The 14,006-nt window shown below is 37.0% G+C and overlaps 1 protein-coding gene across 1 annotated transcript in view; it reads left to right on the forward strand.

Moving 5' to 3' along the window:
• The window catches only part of MIGA1 (mitoguardin 1), a 92,405-nt gene that overhangs the window by 11,284 nt on the left and 67,115 nt on the right, over positions 1 to 14,006 (forward strand). Inside the window, exons 3-6 of the mRNA XM_044238505.1 lie at positions 4,451 to 4,628; positions 6,609 to 6,745; positions 9,084 to 9,210; positions 13,132 to 13,265. Of these exons, the coding sequence (XP_044094440.1) occupies positions 4,451 to 4,628; positions 6,609 to 6,745; positions 9,084 to 9,210; positions 13,132 to 13,265 (576 nt within the window). The remainder of the gene's footprint in view (positions 1 to 4,450; positions 4,629 to 6,608; positions 6,746 to 9,083; positions 9,211 to 13,131; positions 13,266 to 14,006) is intronic.

The following is a 14,006-nucleotide window of genomic DNA, read 5'->3' on the forward strand; positions in this document are numbered from 1 at the left end:
CCCCTCCCGCCTGTTCATGCTTCCTCTCTCTCAAATAAATAAATAAAATCTTAAAATTTTTTTTGCTGGGCTTTTGACTAGGATTATATTGGTTTTTTTTGTACATCAAATTGGAGAGAAACAACGTTTTATAATCCATGAACATGTTGTAGCTCTCCTTTTATTTTTGTTGATTTCTTTCATCAGTGTTTTGTTGTTAACTGGCACTGATTTTTATTTAGATTTATCTCTAAGTATTTTTTTTCTTTTACTTGGTGCTATTATCAATGCTGTTGCTTTTTAAATTTCAATGTCCAGTTGCTTATTGCTGTTACAGACTGGCCTATTTACCTATCAGTTCTAGGGAATTTGGGTAGATTTTGGGGGGTTTTCACACAGATAATCAAAATTTTATGCAAATACAGTTTTACTTCTTCCTCACCAATATGTATTCCTTTTATTTTTTTTTCTTGAATTTTTATATTGGCTTATACTTTTAACATGATGTTAGTTCTGGTAGCTTCAGTCATTCCTTGGCTGTGGCAGTGTAACTGTAATCTCTGCCTCCCTCTTCACAAGGCTTTCTCTTTTGTGTCTGTGTCCTTTAATCCCTTATAAAGATTAGGACCCACCCTAAAACAGTGTGATGTCATCTTGATTCTTACCTTAGTTACATGGACAAAAACTTTATTTTTATTTATTTATTTTTTTAAAGATTTTATTTATTTATTTGACAGAGAGAGATCACAAGTAGGCAGAGAGGCAGGCAGAGAGAGAGGAAGGGAAGCAGGCTCCCCGCCGAGCAGAGAGCCCGATGTGGGACTCGATCCCAGGACCCTGAGATCATGACCTGAGCCGAAGGCAGTGGCTTAACCCACTGAGCCACCCAGGCGCCCCCAAAAACTTTATTTTAAAATAAGATCATAATTAGATATTCAAAGTGAATGTGAATTTGGGGGGGGCACTAAGTCACATACCTTCTAGTCCTAATTTGCTGAGTGTTTTTTTTTTTTTAAGATTTTATTTATTTATCTGACACAGAGAGAGATCACAAGTGGGCAGAGAGACAGGCAGAAAGAGGGGAAGCGGGCTCCCTGCTGAGCAGAGAGCCCAACTTGGAACTCAATCCCAGAACCCTGAGATCATGACCTGAGCTGAAGGCAGAGGCTTAACCCACTGAGCCACCCAGGCACCCTGCTGAGTGTTTTAAAAATCATGAGTGGCTGTTGAATATTTTCAAATGTTCTTTTTGAATCTATTGAGATTATATTGCGGCTTTTCTTCTTGGTTTGTTATTATGATAAGTTACATTAATTGATTTTTGAATGTTAAACCAGATTTGTATTCCTTGGACATACACTACTTGATCTTATACAGTATTCATTTTATACACTGCTAGATTCAGTGTGTTAATATTTTGTGAAGGATTTTTTTTTAAAATCTGTCAACATTGTAGGTACTAGCCTATAATTTTTTGTAATATCTTTGGTTTTGATATTAATAGTAATGCTGGCTTCAAAAATGATTAGGAAATATTCCCTCATTGAATGGAATTGATATTTCTTTCTTAAATATTTAGTAGAATTTGTCCTATCATTTGTTAAAAGACTATTTACATATTCAAGTTTCTTCCATACATATGTAACTATTCATGCTATCTATTTCTTTCTGAGTGAATTTGGATAGTTTCTGTTTTTGAAGAAATTGGTTCATTTCATTTAAAATTGTTGAATTTGTGGGCATAGAGCTGTTTAGTAGTCCTTTTCTTACCTGTAAGGCCTTTAAGTGATGATATCTTTTATTTCTTATTTTGGTAATATGTGTCTTTTCTCTCTCTCCCTCTCTCGTTAGTTTGTTTTTGGTCAGACTGGCTAGAGCTTTGTCAGTTTCATTGATCCCCTCCCCGCATCCCCACTCCCAGAACCTACTGGCAGTGAACCTAGTGATTTTTTTTTAAACTCTTGATTTTATTGATTTGGTTTTCTATTTCATTGATTTCTGTTTAGTCTTTTTTTTTTTTAATTTTATTTATTTATTTGTCGGAGAGAGAGGGCGAGAGAGCAAGCACAGGCAGACAGAGAGGCAGGCAGAGGCAGAAGGAGAAGCAGGCTCCCCGCTGAGCAAAGAGCCCGATGTGGGACTCGATCCCAGGACGCTGGGATCATGACCTGAGCTGAAGGCAGCTGCCCAACCAACTGAGCCACCCAGGCGTCCCTCTGTTTAGTCTTTATTCCTGTCTTCTGCTTGCTTTGGATTGAATTTGTTCTTTTTTCTAGTTTCTAAAGGCAGAAACTCAGATTATGGATTTGATATCTTTCTTCTTTAACATAAGCGTTTAACAGTATAAATTTCCCTTGAAAGTTAAAGCTACATACCACCGATTAAGTCTTTTGTTCTTTTTAAGGGATAGAGAAGAGTATTGCGGCAATTCATGCCCTTCCACAAAAACTCCTGTTTCCCTCCCCCAGTTCTAGACTATTAGGGAGACTTAGGACTCTAGTAGTCTTTCTATAAGTAGAGCCTGGTGGGATTCATGAAGATAAAATCTGCAAAAAGTATGCATTACTGCTATCTTTGCAGCATCCCCCTACCCGCAGGGGCACTTTACAAACCTCTCTCACAAGTGTAGCTGTCTTTACCAATTTACCAGCCATATTAGCTGAACTCTTATTGATATCCTGCTGTGTTTTATCTCTACATGCCAGAACTTATGTCCTATCTGTTCATGCAGATACCTGTGTTTGTTTAGTTTTAAGGCCAGTTGGTTGCCCTCTGACCTCAGCATTGTGATGGGTTCAAGAAAAAATGAGAACTTGCCATTTTTCTCCTTCTTTTAGTGTTGTGTTTGGAAGTGACACTGTCTCCAGTTCTCTACATCTCAAGACTATGGCTCTATTTATTTATTTTTTAAAAAGATTTTATTTATTTATTTATTTATTTGACAGACAGAGACCACAAGTAGGCAGAGAGGCAGAGAGAGAGAGAGAGAGGAGGAAGCAGGCTCCCCGCTGAGCAGAAAGCCCAATGCGGGGCTCCATCCCAGGACCCTGGGATCATGACCTGAGCCAAAGGCAGAGGCTTTAACACATTGAGCCACCCATTAGCCCCAAGACTATGGCTTTATTTTATATCTCTTGTATTTTAGGAGATTGATAGTGTCTGTCCCCCAAGACAAAGTTAATTAACTCTTGGTCTGATGTTAATACTTACTGTATACTTATATTACTGTATTTATCACACTATACTGTATCTGTGAATATATTTGTTTCTATTATTAGCACACTGCTCGAAGGAGGCAAGACCTGTGTCCTCTATACCTAGTGCTTCCTGATATCAATGCCTTGGAAGGCATTGATATTTGCTTATTGAAGAGAATTATAGTAAAATTTTCATAGTACAGTGTGGTACATTATAAAATGCTGAGTAAATATTTGTTGAATAATTCATGCATAAAAGGGCTTATTCAGATAGCATTTAGAAATTGAGTTAATTTGGGGCTACTAGGTGGCTCAGTCGGTTAAGCAACTGCCTTCGGCTCAGGTCATGATCCTGGGGTCCTGGGATCGAGCCCTCTATTGGGCTACCTACTTTCAGGGAGTGTGGTTCTACCTTTTCTCCCCACTCATATTCCCTCTCGCTCTCTCTCAGATAAATAAAATCTTTTAAAAAAAGCTGAGTTAATTCTTGGCTCCTGGGTGGCACAGTCAGTTAAGCATCTAACTCTTGGTCAGCTTAGGTCGTGATCTCAGGGTCGTGAGATCAAGCCCCACATCAAGCTCTGCATTTAGCACAGAATCTGGTTGAGATTCTCTCTCCCTCTGCCCCCTCCTGCTTATGTGTGTGCACTCTCTCTCCAAAATCAATCGATCAATCAATCTTAAAAAAAGAAATTGAGTTAACTCATGTTTGTCCACATTTCCATATAGTTTAAGAAAAAATTGTTTTGTTTTAAGACTGAATTAGGGGTGTGTGGGTGGCTCAGTTGGTTAAGCATCTGACTCTTGATCTCAGCTCAGTTCCTGATTTCAGAGTTGTGAGTTCAAGCCCCACATTGGGCTCTACACTGGGCATGGAGCCTACTCAAAAAACAAAACCAAAACAAAGCAAAACTCTGAAATAATCATTCCTGTAATTTAAAATCTTGCAGTGATTCAGACATTTATTTGCATGAAAAATCTTTAGTTGTTCAACAAATTTTAATGAGGTTGAATTGTTTTGTATTCCTTTTGACTTTTATGGTAATATTGTTTACCTAAGAACTTTAGAAAGTAATAAATTAATACACTTTGCTTGTTTTTAAAATTCAAGTTGGGCTAGCTGTCATTTAAAGAGTGTGAAATAATATTCTCTTAGTAGTACTTAATAATATTCTCTCTAGTAGTACTTAGAGCTAGGTTAGCTTAAGAATAATTTTGTTCCTAGATCTTTATTTTAAGTGAATAAATATAGGAAGCTTTTTTCAATTTTCCAGATAAAATTTTCACCAGTAGCAAAAAAGTTGTTTGTGGTAACTGCAGTGAGTGCTGTATCTGTAATTTTTCTGGCCCATCACTTTAAAAGAAGACGTGGAAAGAAGAAAGGAAAAGCATTACCATGGGAACCAGAGCACCTTGTACTTGAATACACTAAAAGAGCAGCATCAGACAAAGGTAGGTGGAGATAGCTGAAGTCTAAAAAAAGAAATTTTATGTATAAATCATAACTGGAGTGCAGTGATTTCTGTGTTTCAGTCTCCAAAATTCCTTTCCTTAATATTTAACTTACAGATAATACAGATTCATTTTAGAAAGATTAGAACATACAGATAAGCAAACAAAAAATTAAAATCACCTGATATTCTTGTACCTAGAAGTAATGACTGATAATACTTTGGCATTTATCTATTTGTTTCTATTTGCATTTAAATATATTGAGACATAAAATTCTATATTATGTAGAAGTGAATGGTATATAGCGAAATTATGATTATACCTTTTGTAGCTTTCTTGTAAGAAAATTAGCAATATATAAGAATGTTTTTCTAGGTCCACAAATATATTTCTGTGCTATCATTTTAAAAAAATATTATTTATTTATTTATTTGGCAGACAGAGATTACAAGTAGGCAGAGAGTCAGGCAGAGAGAGAGGAAGGGAGTCAGGCTCCCTGCTGAGCAAAGAGCCTAACACGGGCTCGATCCCAGGACCCTGGGATCATGACCTGAGCTGAAGGCAGAGGCTTTAACCCACTGAGCCACCCAGGCACCCCTGTGCTATCATTTTTAATATGTACTTAGTGTTAAATTTGAAAACACATACTCAATTTATTTAAGCAGTTCCCTGTTGTTCTCTTTAGAATGTTTTTCTTGCTTTGCATATACTTGTCTAATTATTTTCTTAGTTTATAAGTAGAAGTAGAATTGCTGGTCTTTCAAAGATAGTTTTTGTTAGAGATGTAGTACTTACTGCCAAAGTGTATCAATAACAATAATTTCTTGAGCATGCTGAGTTTTTTATCTATTAAATTTTAAATTTTAATTTATTATTTAGAGTATCATATGCTTTTGTGATTAATTTGTCCAGCAAATAATCAATGAATGACTGTTTTTGTGCCAAGCATAGTGAACATTGCAGTAATGATGGTTCTAACTTAATGAGATTATTAGATCTTGGATGTAGTGCTAAATTCTGTGTATTCACTTCATTATTTAACCTTCATAGCAATCCTAAGAATTAGGACTATATCCTGTGTTAGTGTTTAGACATAAAGAAAATTGAGATAAGGAAAGCTTACGTGACCTGCTCAGGGACATATAAGTCCAGGAATTGAAGAGTGTCTTTTTTTTTTCTTTTTTTTTTTTTTAAAGATTTTATTTATTTGACAGACAGAGATCACAAGTAGGCAGAGAGGCAGGCAGAGAGAGAGGAAGAAGCAGACTCCCTGCTGAGCAGAGAGCCCGATGCGGGGCTCGATCCCATGACCCTGGGATCATGACCTGAGCCGAAGGCAGAGGCTTTAACCCACTGAGCCACCCAGGCGCCCCTGAAGAGTGTCTTAACTGTTGGATTAAGGTGAACAAAGACACAGTGTCTGCCATAGATGGATAGATAGGTGTTTAGGGGAGATAGAAGTATAAAAAACTGATTATAAAGTAATGTGATATGGATATAGTTTAGATGTAATTCAGGAAAGGAAGTGCTTATATTTTGTTAAATTTATAACTTGGATGTTTATAGTTGCCAGTATTTTTTTAGAAAGATTTTATTTTTAATCAGTCTCAGCACCCAAAATGGGACTTGAACTCATAAACCCAAGATCAAGAGTTACACGCTCTACTGACTGAGCAAGCTAGGCACACTAGTTGACAGTATTTTTATAGTGATTACAATAGATTATTCAAATATTGCTCTAATTAATTAGTGAATATTTTATTCTTTATTTAGGAAGCAGAGTTTAGCAATGTTAAAAGCAATTGTGAAGAGATGTAGATTTTAATAATGGTATACATTTAATAATTATACAATTGAGTGAAATGAATTTTGAAATTAGAAGCTTTCTGAATGAGTATAATATAAACTTTGAGATTTTACCTGAAATTTATCATTGGAGTTACTATTACTTCTAATATTATTGATATATTTGTTTGGTAGGTTCAAGTTGTTCCAGTAGTAGACAGAATTTGACCTTATCTTTAAGTTCCGCCAAAGACAAAGGATCTCAGTCTTGTAACTATGCTAATGGAGGACTTTTCAGTAAATACTCAGGTTCTGCACAGAGTTTAGCCTCTGTAAGTAATGAAAAAAATTATTATTTTATAGATTTGCTTTTGTGTCTTTTGTTATCTATTTGTTTAAATGTTATATAATTATAGATAGCCGTTGGTATGGAAAGAACCTTAAATCATCTGGTTGTGTCTGTTTCCTTTAAGCAAGTAAAATTTTCCTTTTGCTAAATAACAAGACTTTGGTTCCAGCTTTCTTTGAGTAAGTGATGTGGACAAATGGGTCCTGTGGAATAGTGTTGATGTGGAAGAATTGCTTCAAAACTAGCTGTTCTGCAAAAAAGCTGCAAAACTAGCTGTTCTGCAAAAAAGCTGTTCTGCAAAACAGCCAACCTTTGTACTAGGTCACAAAATAATGAGCCTGGGTAGGTAAAAGTGTGTGGCTTGCTGAAGCCAAGTGTGGAGTTCCTCACCTTATTCTTTGGAGCATTAATGTAGTATTGAATGACAAGTGAGGAATAAAGTTAGTATTTGTTGAAGTTTAATATAGTAGAAATGTATTAAATAGGTAGGATATATATTTGCTACTAAATAAAGAATAGGCAAAAAATGTATAGTGATAAATGTGTTCCTGGTCCTCTTGGTTCTCCTCCTTAGATATAAGCAACATTGGTAATTTCCAATAAATATTAGTAATATATGGTAACATATATACTTCTGGGAGCATATGCGTCTACCATCATGTATATTCATTATTTTAAATAGTTTTTTTTTTTTTTAAGATTTTATTTATTTATTTGACAGAGAGAGATCACAAGTAGGCAGAGAGGCAGGCAGAGACAGAGAGGAGGAAGCAGGCTCCCTGCCGAGCAGAGAGCCCGATGCGGGACTCGATCCCAGGACCCTGAGATCATGACCTGAGCCGAAGGCAGTGGCTTAACCCACTGAGCCACCCAGGCGCCCCTCATTATTTTAAATAGTTTATTGAGGACCATGTTCTGTATCTTGCTTCTGTATTTTGTTGGAATATATAGCTGTCCCATTCTTAAGTGCCTAAAAATATACTAAATTTTTAAAGGCTATTCTGTGGTAGGAACATCTAGATCAAAGGCATGTAGGCTTTCATTTCCTCTTTAAAACTTAACAGGGTAATGAAGTATATGTCCATTCTATAATCTGAATTTACTCTGTGTCAGAGAAGTGACTCTGTTTTGAAATTTTTCAACTGAAAGTTGAAGCTGTGCTTTTTAACTACTAAGCAGAGAAAGGGAGTTTCATGATAAATATATGAGTAGAAAGTCATTAGAATCACTTTACTGTACTGGCCTCAGCCGACCTCATCATTCCACTGCCAACGTTATGAAGCCAGATTTCTGCCTTTTACTGAGTGCCCAAACAAGGCAACAGATTTGGAAAGGAAAGGGACAGGGTCCACAAAACTTGGTAATTGGATATGAGAGGTGTGGGAAGAGAAGTTAAAGACAACTTTCTGTTTTCTGGTTTGGGAAATTTGGGGGATGGAAGTATTGTTAGTGAATCTGAGAGGAGGGAAAGATTTGTTTTGGAAAGTTACAGAGCTCCTTTTTCATATAGTCCGTTGAAGATGCCAACAGAAGAGCTGAGTAGAATCACCAAATATTTCCACCAGATGGGAATGCAGGCTAAATTTCTTTATTTTTATTATTTTTTAAAAGATATATTTATTTGCTTTGAGAGAGAGAGAGTGTGTGAGTTCCCACAAGTGGGGAAAGGGGAAGACAGAATCCCAAGCAGACATCCTGCTGAGCATGGAGCCCATCCTTGGGCTTGATCTCATTACTCAGGAGATTATGTCCTGAGCTGAAATCATGAGTTGGACATTCAACCGACCAAGCCACCTAAGAGCTTCTAGATTTATTTAAAAAGGACAGAACTGGAAGTAGAGACTAGGTAGTCATTTGCATAGAGGAGACCAAAATGATTGGCTCAGTGCACCTTGCTAGAGAAGGGAAGATGATAGAGGCTCTTCAGTTGTAGTTATTGTTTAGCAGAGAATCAGCATTGTTAATAAATTTTGAAAAGGAAATAAGCTAGTTACCTCAAACCAAAGTAGGTGTGGATAAAATTTATAAGGAAATACTTAGTAAAACAGTAAACTACAAAAGTAACTGCTTGATTTTTTTTTTTATGGAAAATAACTGATTTTTGTTTGAAATACTCTGCATTTTTCAGCAAACAAAAGCTTAAAATACTTAGGGTCTTATGACTCCTAATTGAATATAATGAGAACTGTTTCTTCAGGTAGGAATTACTTGGGTTGTTTCACCAGGAATAGGATTTATATAAACAATTTATAAATATAAATGATTGCAAAATGTTTTCACAAAAGAGATTTTGAAGTAACTTCTGTTGATCTTAATTTTAGGTCCAGAGTGTCAATTCTTGTCATAGCTGTGCTTGCGGCAATTCTAACTCCTGGGACAAAGCAGATGAAGACGATATTAAGCTTGTTAATATTCCTGTGACCACTCCTGAGAACTTATACTTGATGGGTAGGAATAACATAATAAAGTTTTAAGATATACTCATAGTTAATATGAAACTAAAAAATGAATTATTTTAAGAGAAGCAACATAATTTTAAAATGTTCTTATATCTGTTAAATCTAGTATACATAAAATAACCTGTTATATTAGTTTCTGGAGGATGCTCTAACAAATTACCACAAACTTGGTCATTTAAACAGCAGAAATGTATTCTCTCAGAGTTTTGGAGGCCAGAAGACCAAATCATTATCACTGGGCTGGAATCAAGGTATCATTAGAGCTATACTTCCTCTGGAGGCTTAGGGGAGTATCTATTATTTGCTCTTCCCAGCTTTTAGTATATGTGCTGCCGAAGCGAGCACTCTTCCCAGCTTTTGATGGCTTCTGGCTTGTGCCCTTCCATCATCACCTCCTCTCTGTGTACCAAATCTCCCTCTGCCTCTTACTGGTACAGTCATGATTGGATTTAGGGTCCACCAAATAGTCTAGGATAGTCTCCCCATGTTAAATCCCTTAATTTAATCACTTCTTCAAAGAACCCTTTTCTTTGTAAGGTAATGTTTACAGTTCCAAGACTAAGAGCTGACATCTTTGGGTGGCCATTATTCATTATGTTACACTCATCTAAGGGTAGTAATTGAGAAAAATACACAGCCAAGAATACTATTTCCAGCTAGGCTGTCATTGAAAATAGGAGAGATAAAAAGCTTCCAGGACAAACAGAAACTGAAAGAATTCGTGATCCCCAAACCAGCCCTACAAGAAATATTGAAAGGAGTCCTCGAATCAAAGAGAGAGCCTGAAAGTAACAAAGACTAGAAAAGAACAGAGACAATATACAGTAACAGTCACCTTATAGGCAATACAATGGCATTAAATTCATATCTTTCAATAGTTAGCCTGAATGTAGATGGGCTAAATGCCCCAATCAAAAGACACAAGATATCAGATTGGATAAAAAAACAAGACCCATCAATATGCTGTCTGCAAGAGACTCACTTTAGACCCCAAGACATCTCCAGATTTAAAGTGAGAGGGTTGAAAACCATTTATCATGCCAATGGACATCAAAAGAAAGCTGGGATGGCAATCCTTGTATCAGACAAATTAGATTTTAAAACAAAGACTATAATAAGAGGTGAGGAAGACCAGTACATCATACTTAAAGGTCTGTCCAACAGACACATGAAAAAGTGCTCAACATCCCTTGGCGTCAGGGAAATACAAATCAAAACCACAACGATATACCACCTCACATCATTCAGAATGGCTAAAATTAAAGTCAGGAAGCAACAGATGTTGGCAAGGATGCAGAGAAAGGGGACCTCTCCTGCACTGTTGGTGGGAATGCAAGCTGGTGCAGGCACTCTGGAAAACAGTATGGAGGTTCCTCAGAAAATTGAAAATAGAGCTACTCTACAACCCAGCAATTGCAATACTGGGTATTTATCCCAAAGATGCAAATGTAGTGATCCAAAGGGCATGTTCACCCTGATATTTATAGCATCAATGTCACAATAGCCAAACTATGGAAAGAGCCTTGACCATCCATCGGCAGGTGAATGAATGAAGAAGCTCTGGTATATATTTATGATGGAATATTATGTAGCCATCATGAAAGGAAATCTTCCCATTTGCAATGACGTGGATGGAACTGGAGGGTATTACGCTAAGCAAAATAAGTCAATCAGAGAAAACAATTATCATATGATCACGCTAATATGAGGAATTTGAGAAACAAGACAGAGGATCATGGGGGAAGAGAGGTAAAAATGAAATAGGACGAAACCAGAAAGAGAGACAAACTATAAGAGACTCTTAATCTCAGTAAGCATACTGAGGGCTACTGGAGTGGAGAGGGATGGGAGGGATAGTGTGGCTGGGTGATGGACATTGGAGAGGATATGTGCTATGTTGAGTGCTGTGAATTGTGTAAGACTGATGAATCACAGACTAGTACCCCTGAAACAAATAATACATTGTATGTTAATTAAAAAATGTGTTACACTCTTCTAATCTGATTTGTTGATACTTTTTAAAAGATATGCTTTTTATTTTGTTTATTTACTTTTTAAAGACTTTATTTATTTATTTGAAACAGAGAGAGATAGCAAGAAAGAGCATGAGCAGGGAGGAGAGGCTCAATCTCAGGACCCAGTGATCATGACCTGAGCAGAAGGCAGACTTGGCTGACCCGGCCCTACTTATTTATTTGAGAGAGAGAGAAAGTAGGGGGAGGGGCTAAAGGAGAGGGAGAGAGAATCTCAACCAGACTCCAAGCTGAGCGCAGAGCCTGATCCAGGGCTTGATCTCATGACCCTAAGGTCATGACCTAAGCCGAATCCAACAGACTGAGCCACCCAGGTGGCCCTATTTATTTTTATTTTAAGTGCCCAATATGGGGCTTGAACTCAAGACCCTGAAATGAAGAGTTGAATGCTTTACCAAATGAGCCATCCAATCACCCCTAAGTTAAGTAGCCTTTGAAGATATTTTTTTCTGGGGGACCTGAGTGGCTCCGTCGGTTGGGCGACTGCCTTCAGCTCAGGTCATGATCCTGGTGTCCCAGGATCGAGTCCTGCATTGGGCTCCCTGCTTGGCGGGGAGTTTGCTTCTCCCTCTGTCCTTCCCCCTCATGCTCTCTCTCCCTCTCAAATAAATAAAATCTTAAAAAAAAAAAAACAAGAAATTTTTCTTTTGTATGTCTAGAAAAACTGAAATTTTGAAATATTTTGGTTTTGTTTGAACTACAGTATTATTTTGGTAAGTTTTTTTTTTTTTTTTTTCAACTTGGAGATAAAGAAGCACATATTCACCTTTTTTTTCCCCCATAAAAGCTGCTAGCTGAGGGAATATGGAATTTCTAGTTGGACTGTACTGTTTCATGGGTTTTCCCGCAGTCTTGTAGATTTTTAACTGGCTCAGCAATTTATCCATCCAAATCTACAAGTGTGTATCATGTAGTTTAAGAAACCTTTTGTTGGGAAAAAAAGATGGAAAAACCTCTCTAGGGGGTGCCTGGGTGGCTCAGTCAGTTAAGCATCACTTTAACCAGATCACCCTGGTTGTGATCCCAGGGTCCTGGGATCAAGCCCCACATGGGGCTCCTTGCTCAGCAGGGAATCTGCTTCTCTCTCTCTCCCTCCTTCTTGCTCATGCTCTCTCTCTGTCAAGTAAATAAAGAAATCAAGAAAGAAAACCTTTATTCTAGACTTAGTATGGTATTTCCTCTCAGCTTTACTCTCTCCTTCTGACAACCTCTTATAAATCTGATAGCTTTTTATCACCTAGTTTCTTCTATTTACCTGTCATTAAAAATTTACCTTTTTAATTTAAGGGTATATATTGAAAGATAGTTGTGTGAATATAAAAATTAGCCTTTGTTGGACTTTTGATGAACTCATGGTATTGTTCTAGAAAAATCCAAAGCATGATAGAAATTTGAGTTACATTTTTTAAAAAAGGTGGGGGGTGCCTGGGTGGCTCAGTCGTTAAGTGTCTGCCTTTGGCTCAGGTCATGATGCCAGAGTTCTAGGATCGACCACCACATCAGGCTCCTTGCTCAGCGAGAAGCCTGCTTCTCCCTTTCCCACTCTCTGCTGCTTGTGTTTCCTCTCTTGCTCTCTCTCTGTCAAATAAATAATTAAAATCTTTAAAAGAAATTACACTTCTTCAAGAAAAAATTTAAAAGAAAACATATTGGTCATTTCTCTCTGATTTTTGGTTGAGTAGTACTATAGATCTAGAGTATATTGGGAAATTAAAATTCTGTTAAGGAATGAGGTGAACATTACATTATTCTTTAGTGCCAAAATTATATTCAGACTGCACCATTGTTGATAACTATATGAAAAAGACTTTGGCTTCAAATAATTTTATTTTGGCATTTTTTTTCTTGTTTACAACTGTTCTGTTCTTAATTCATAGGTATGGAATTGTTTGAAGAGGCATTGCGTCGATGGGAGCAAGCTCTCACCTTTCGAAATAGACAGGCTGAAGATGAAGCCTGTAGTTCCATTAAATTGGGTGCAGGAGATGCCATTGCCGAAGAAAGTGTAGATGTAAGGGTGATATATCTGAGAGTGGCTTTCATAGTGTTGGAAGAATTAAACAATGTTTAATGTTGACTCAGTGTACTTGCTTTCTGTGGCATTTAATAGAACTGGAATTTTTTTTTTTTTTTTTTGGTCTCCCTTGGGATAATGTGGGCATATCTCATATTGGGCCTTTTCTGTTCAGTTAATTATTAAATCCCAAATTTGTAATTCATGATCAAGTTCCCTGATTTTCCAAGAATATAGAGGATTAAGCCAATATGATTTCTAAAGGGATTTTTAAAAAGTTTCCTTTATACTTTATGTTTAATTAAGTGCCATTATATCCATAAAAGTTACATGGAGTTAGAGCTGGACTGGTACTTAATGATCATCTCGGCTAGTAATTCTCAAATTTGAGCATGCATCAGAATCATCTGAAAGTCTTGTTAAAACAGACTTTGGTTTCTAATTCAGGGGCGGGTAGGTCTTGAGAATTTGGGTTTCTAGCAACGACTTGGATGATACTGATGTTGCTGGTCCTTGATCTTACTTTGAGAACCCCTGATCCAGTTTCACCATTAAAATTAGAGGTAGAGAAGATGAATCCCTGAGAACTGAGGTGACCTGGCCAAAAGCCCAGCTAGAACCCAGTGCTGTCACCACCAAACAGTCCTCCTCTTAATCCACACTTTCTCTGCCTTTCATTTGAGAGTGGAAGGTGTTGAGGATTTTAACATTAGACTCTAATATTTGCTGTGTGTACTT

This window comes from Neovison vison, chromosome 2 (assembly GCF_020171115.1).
Source record: "Neovison vison isolate M4711 chromosome 2, ASM_NN_V1, whole genome shotgun sequence".
Lineage (NCBI taxonomy): Eukaryota > Metazoa > Chordata > Mammalia > Carnivora > Mustelidae > Neogale > Neogale vison.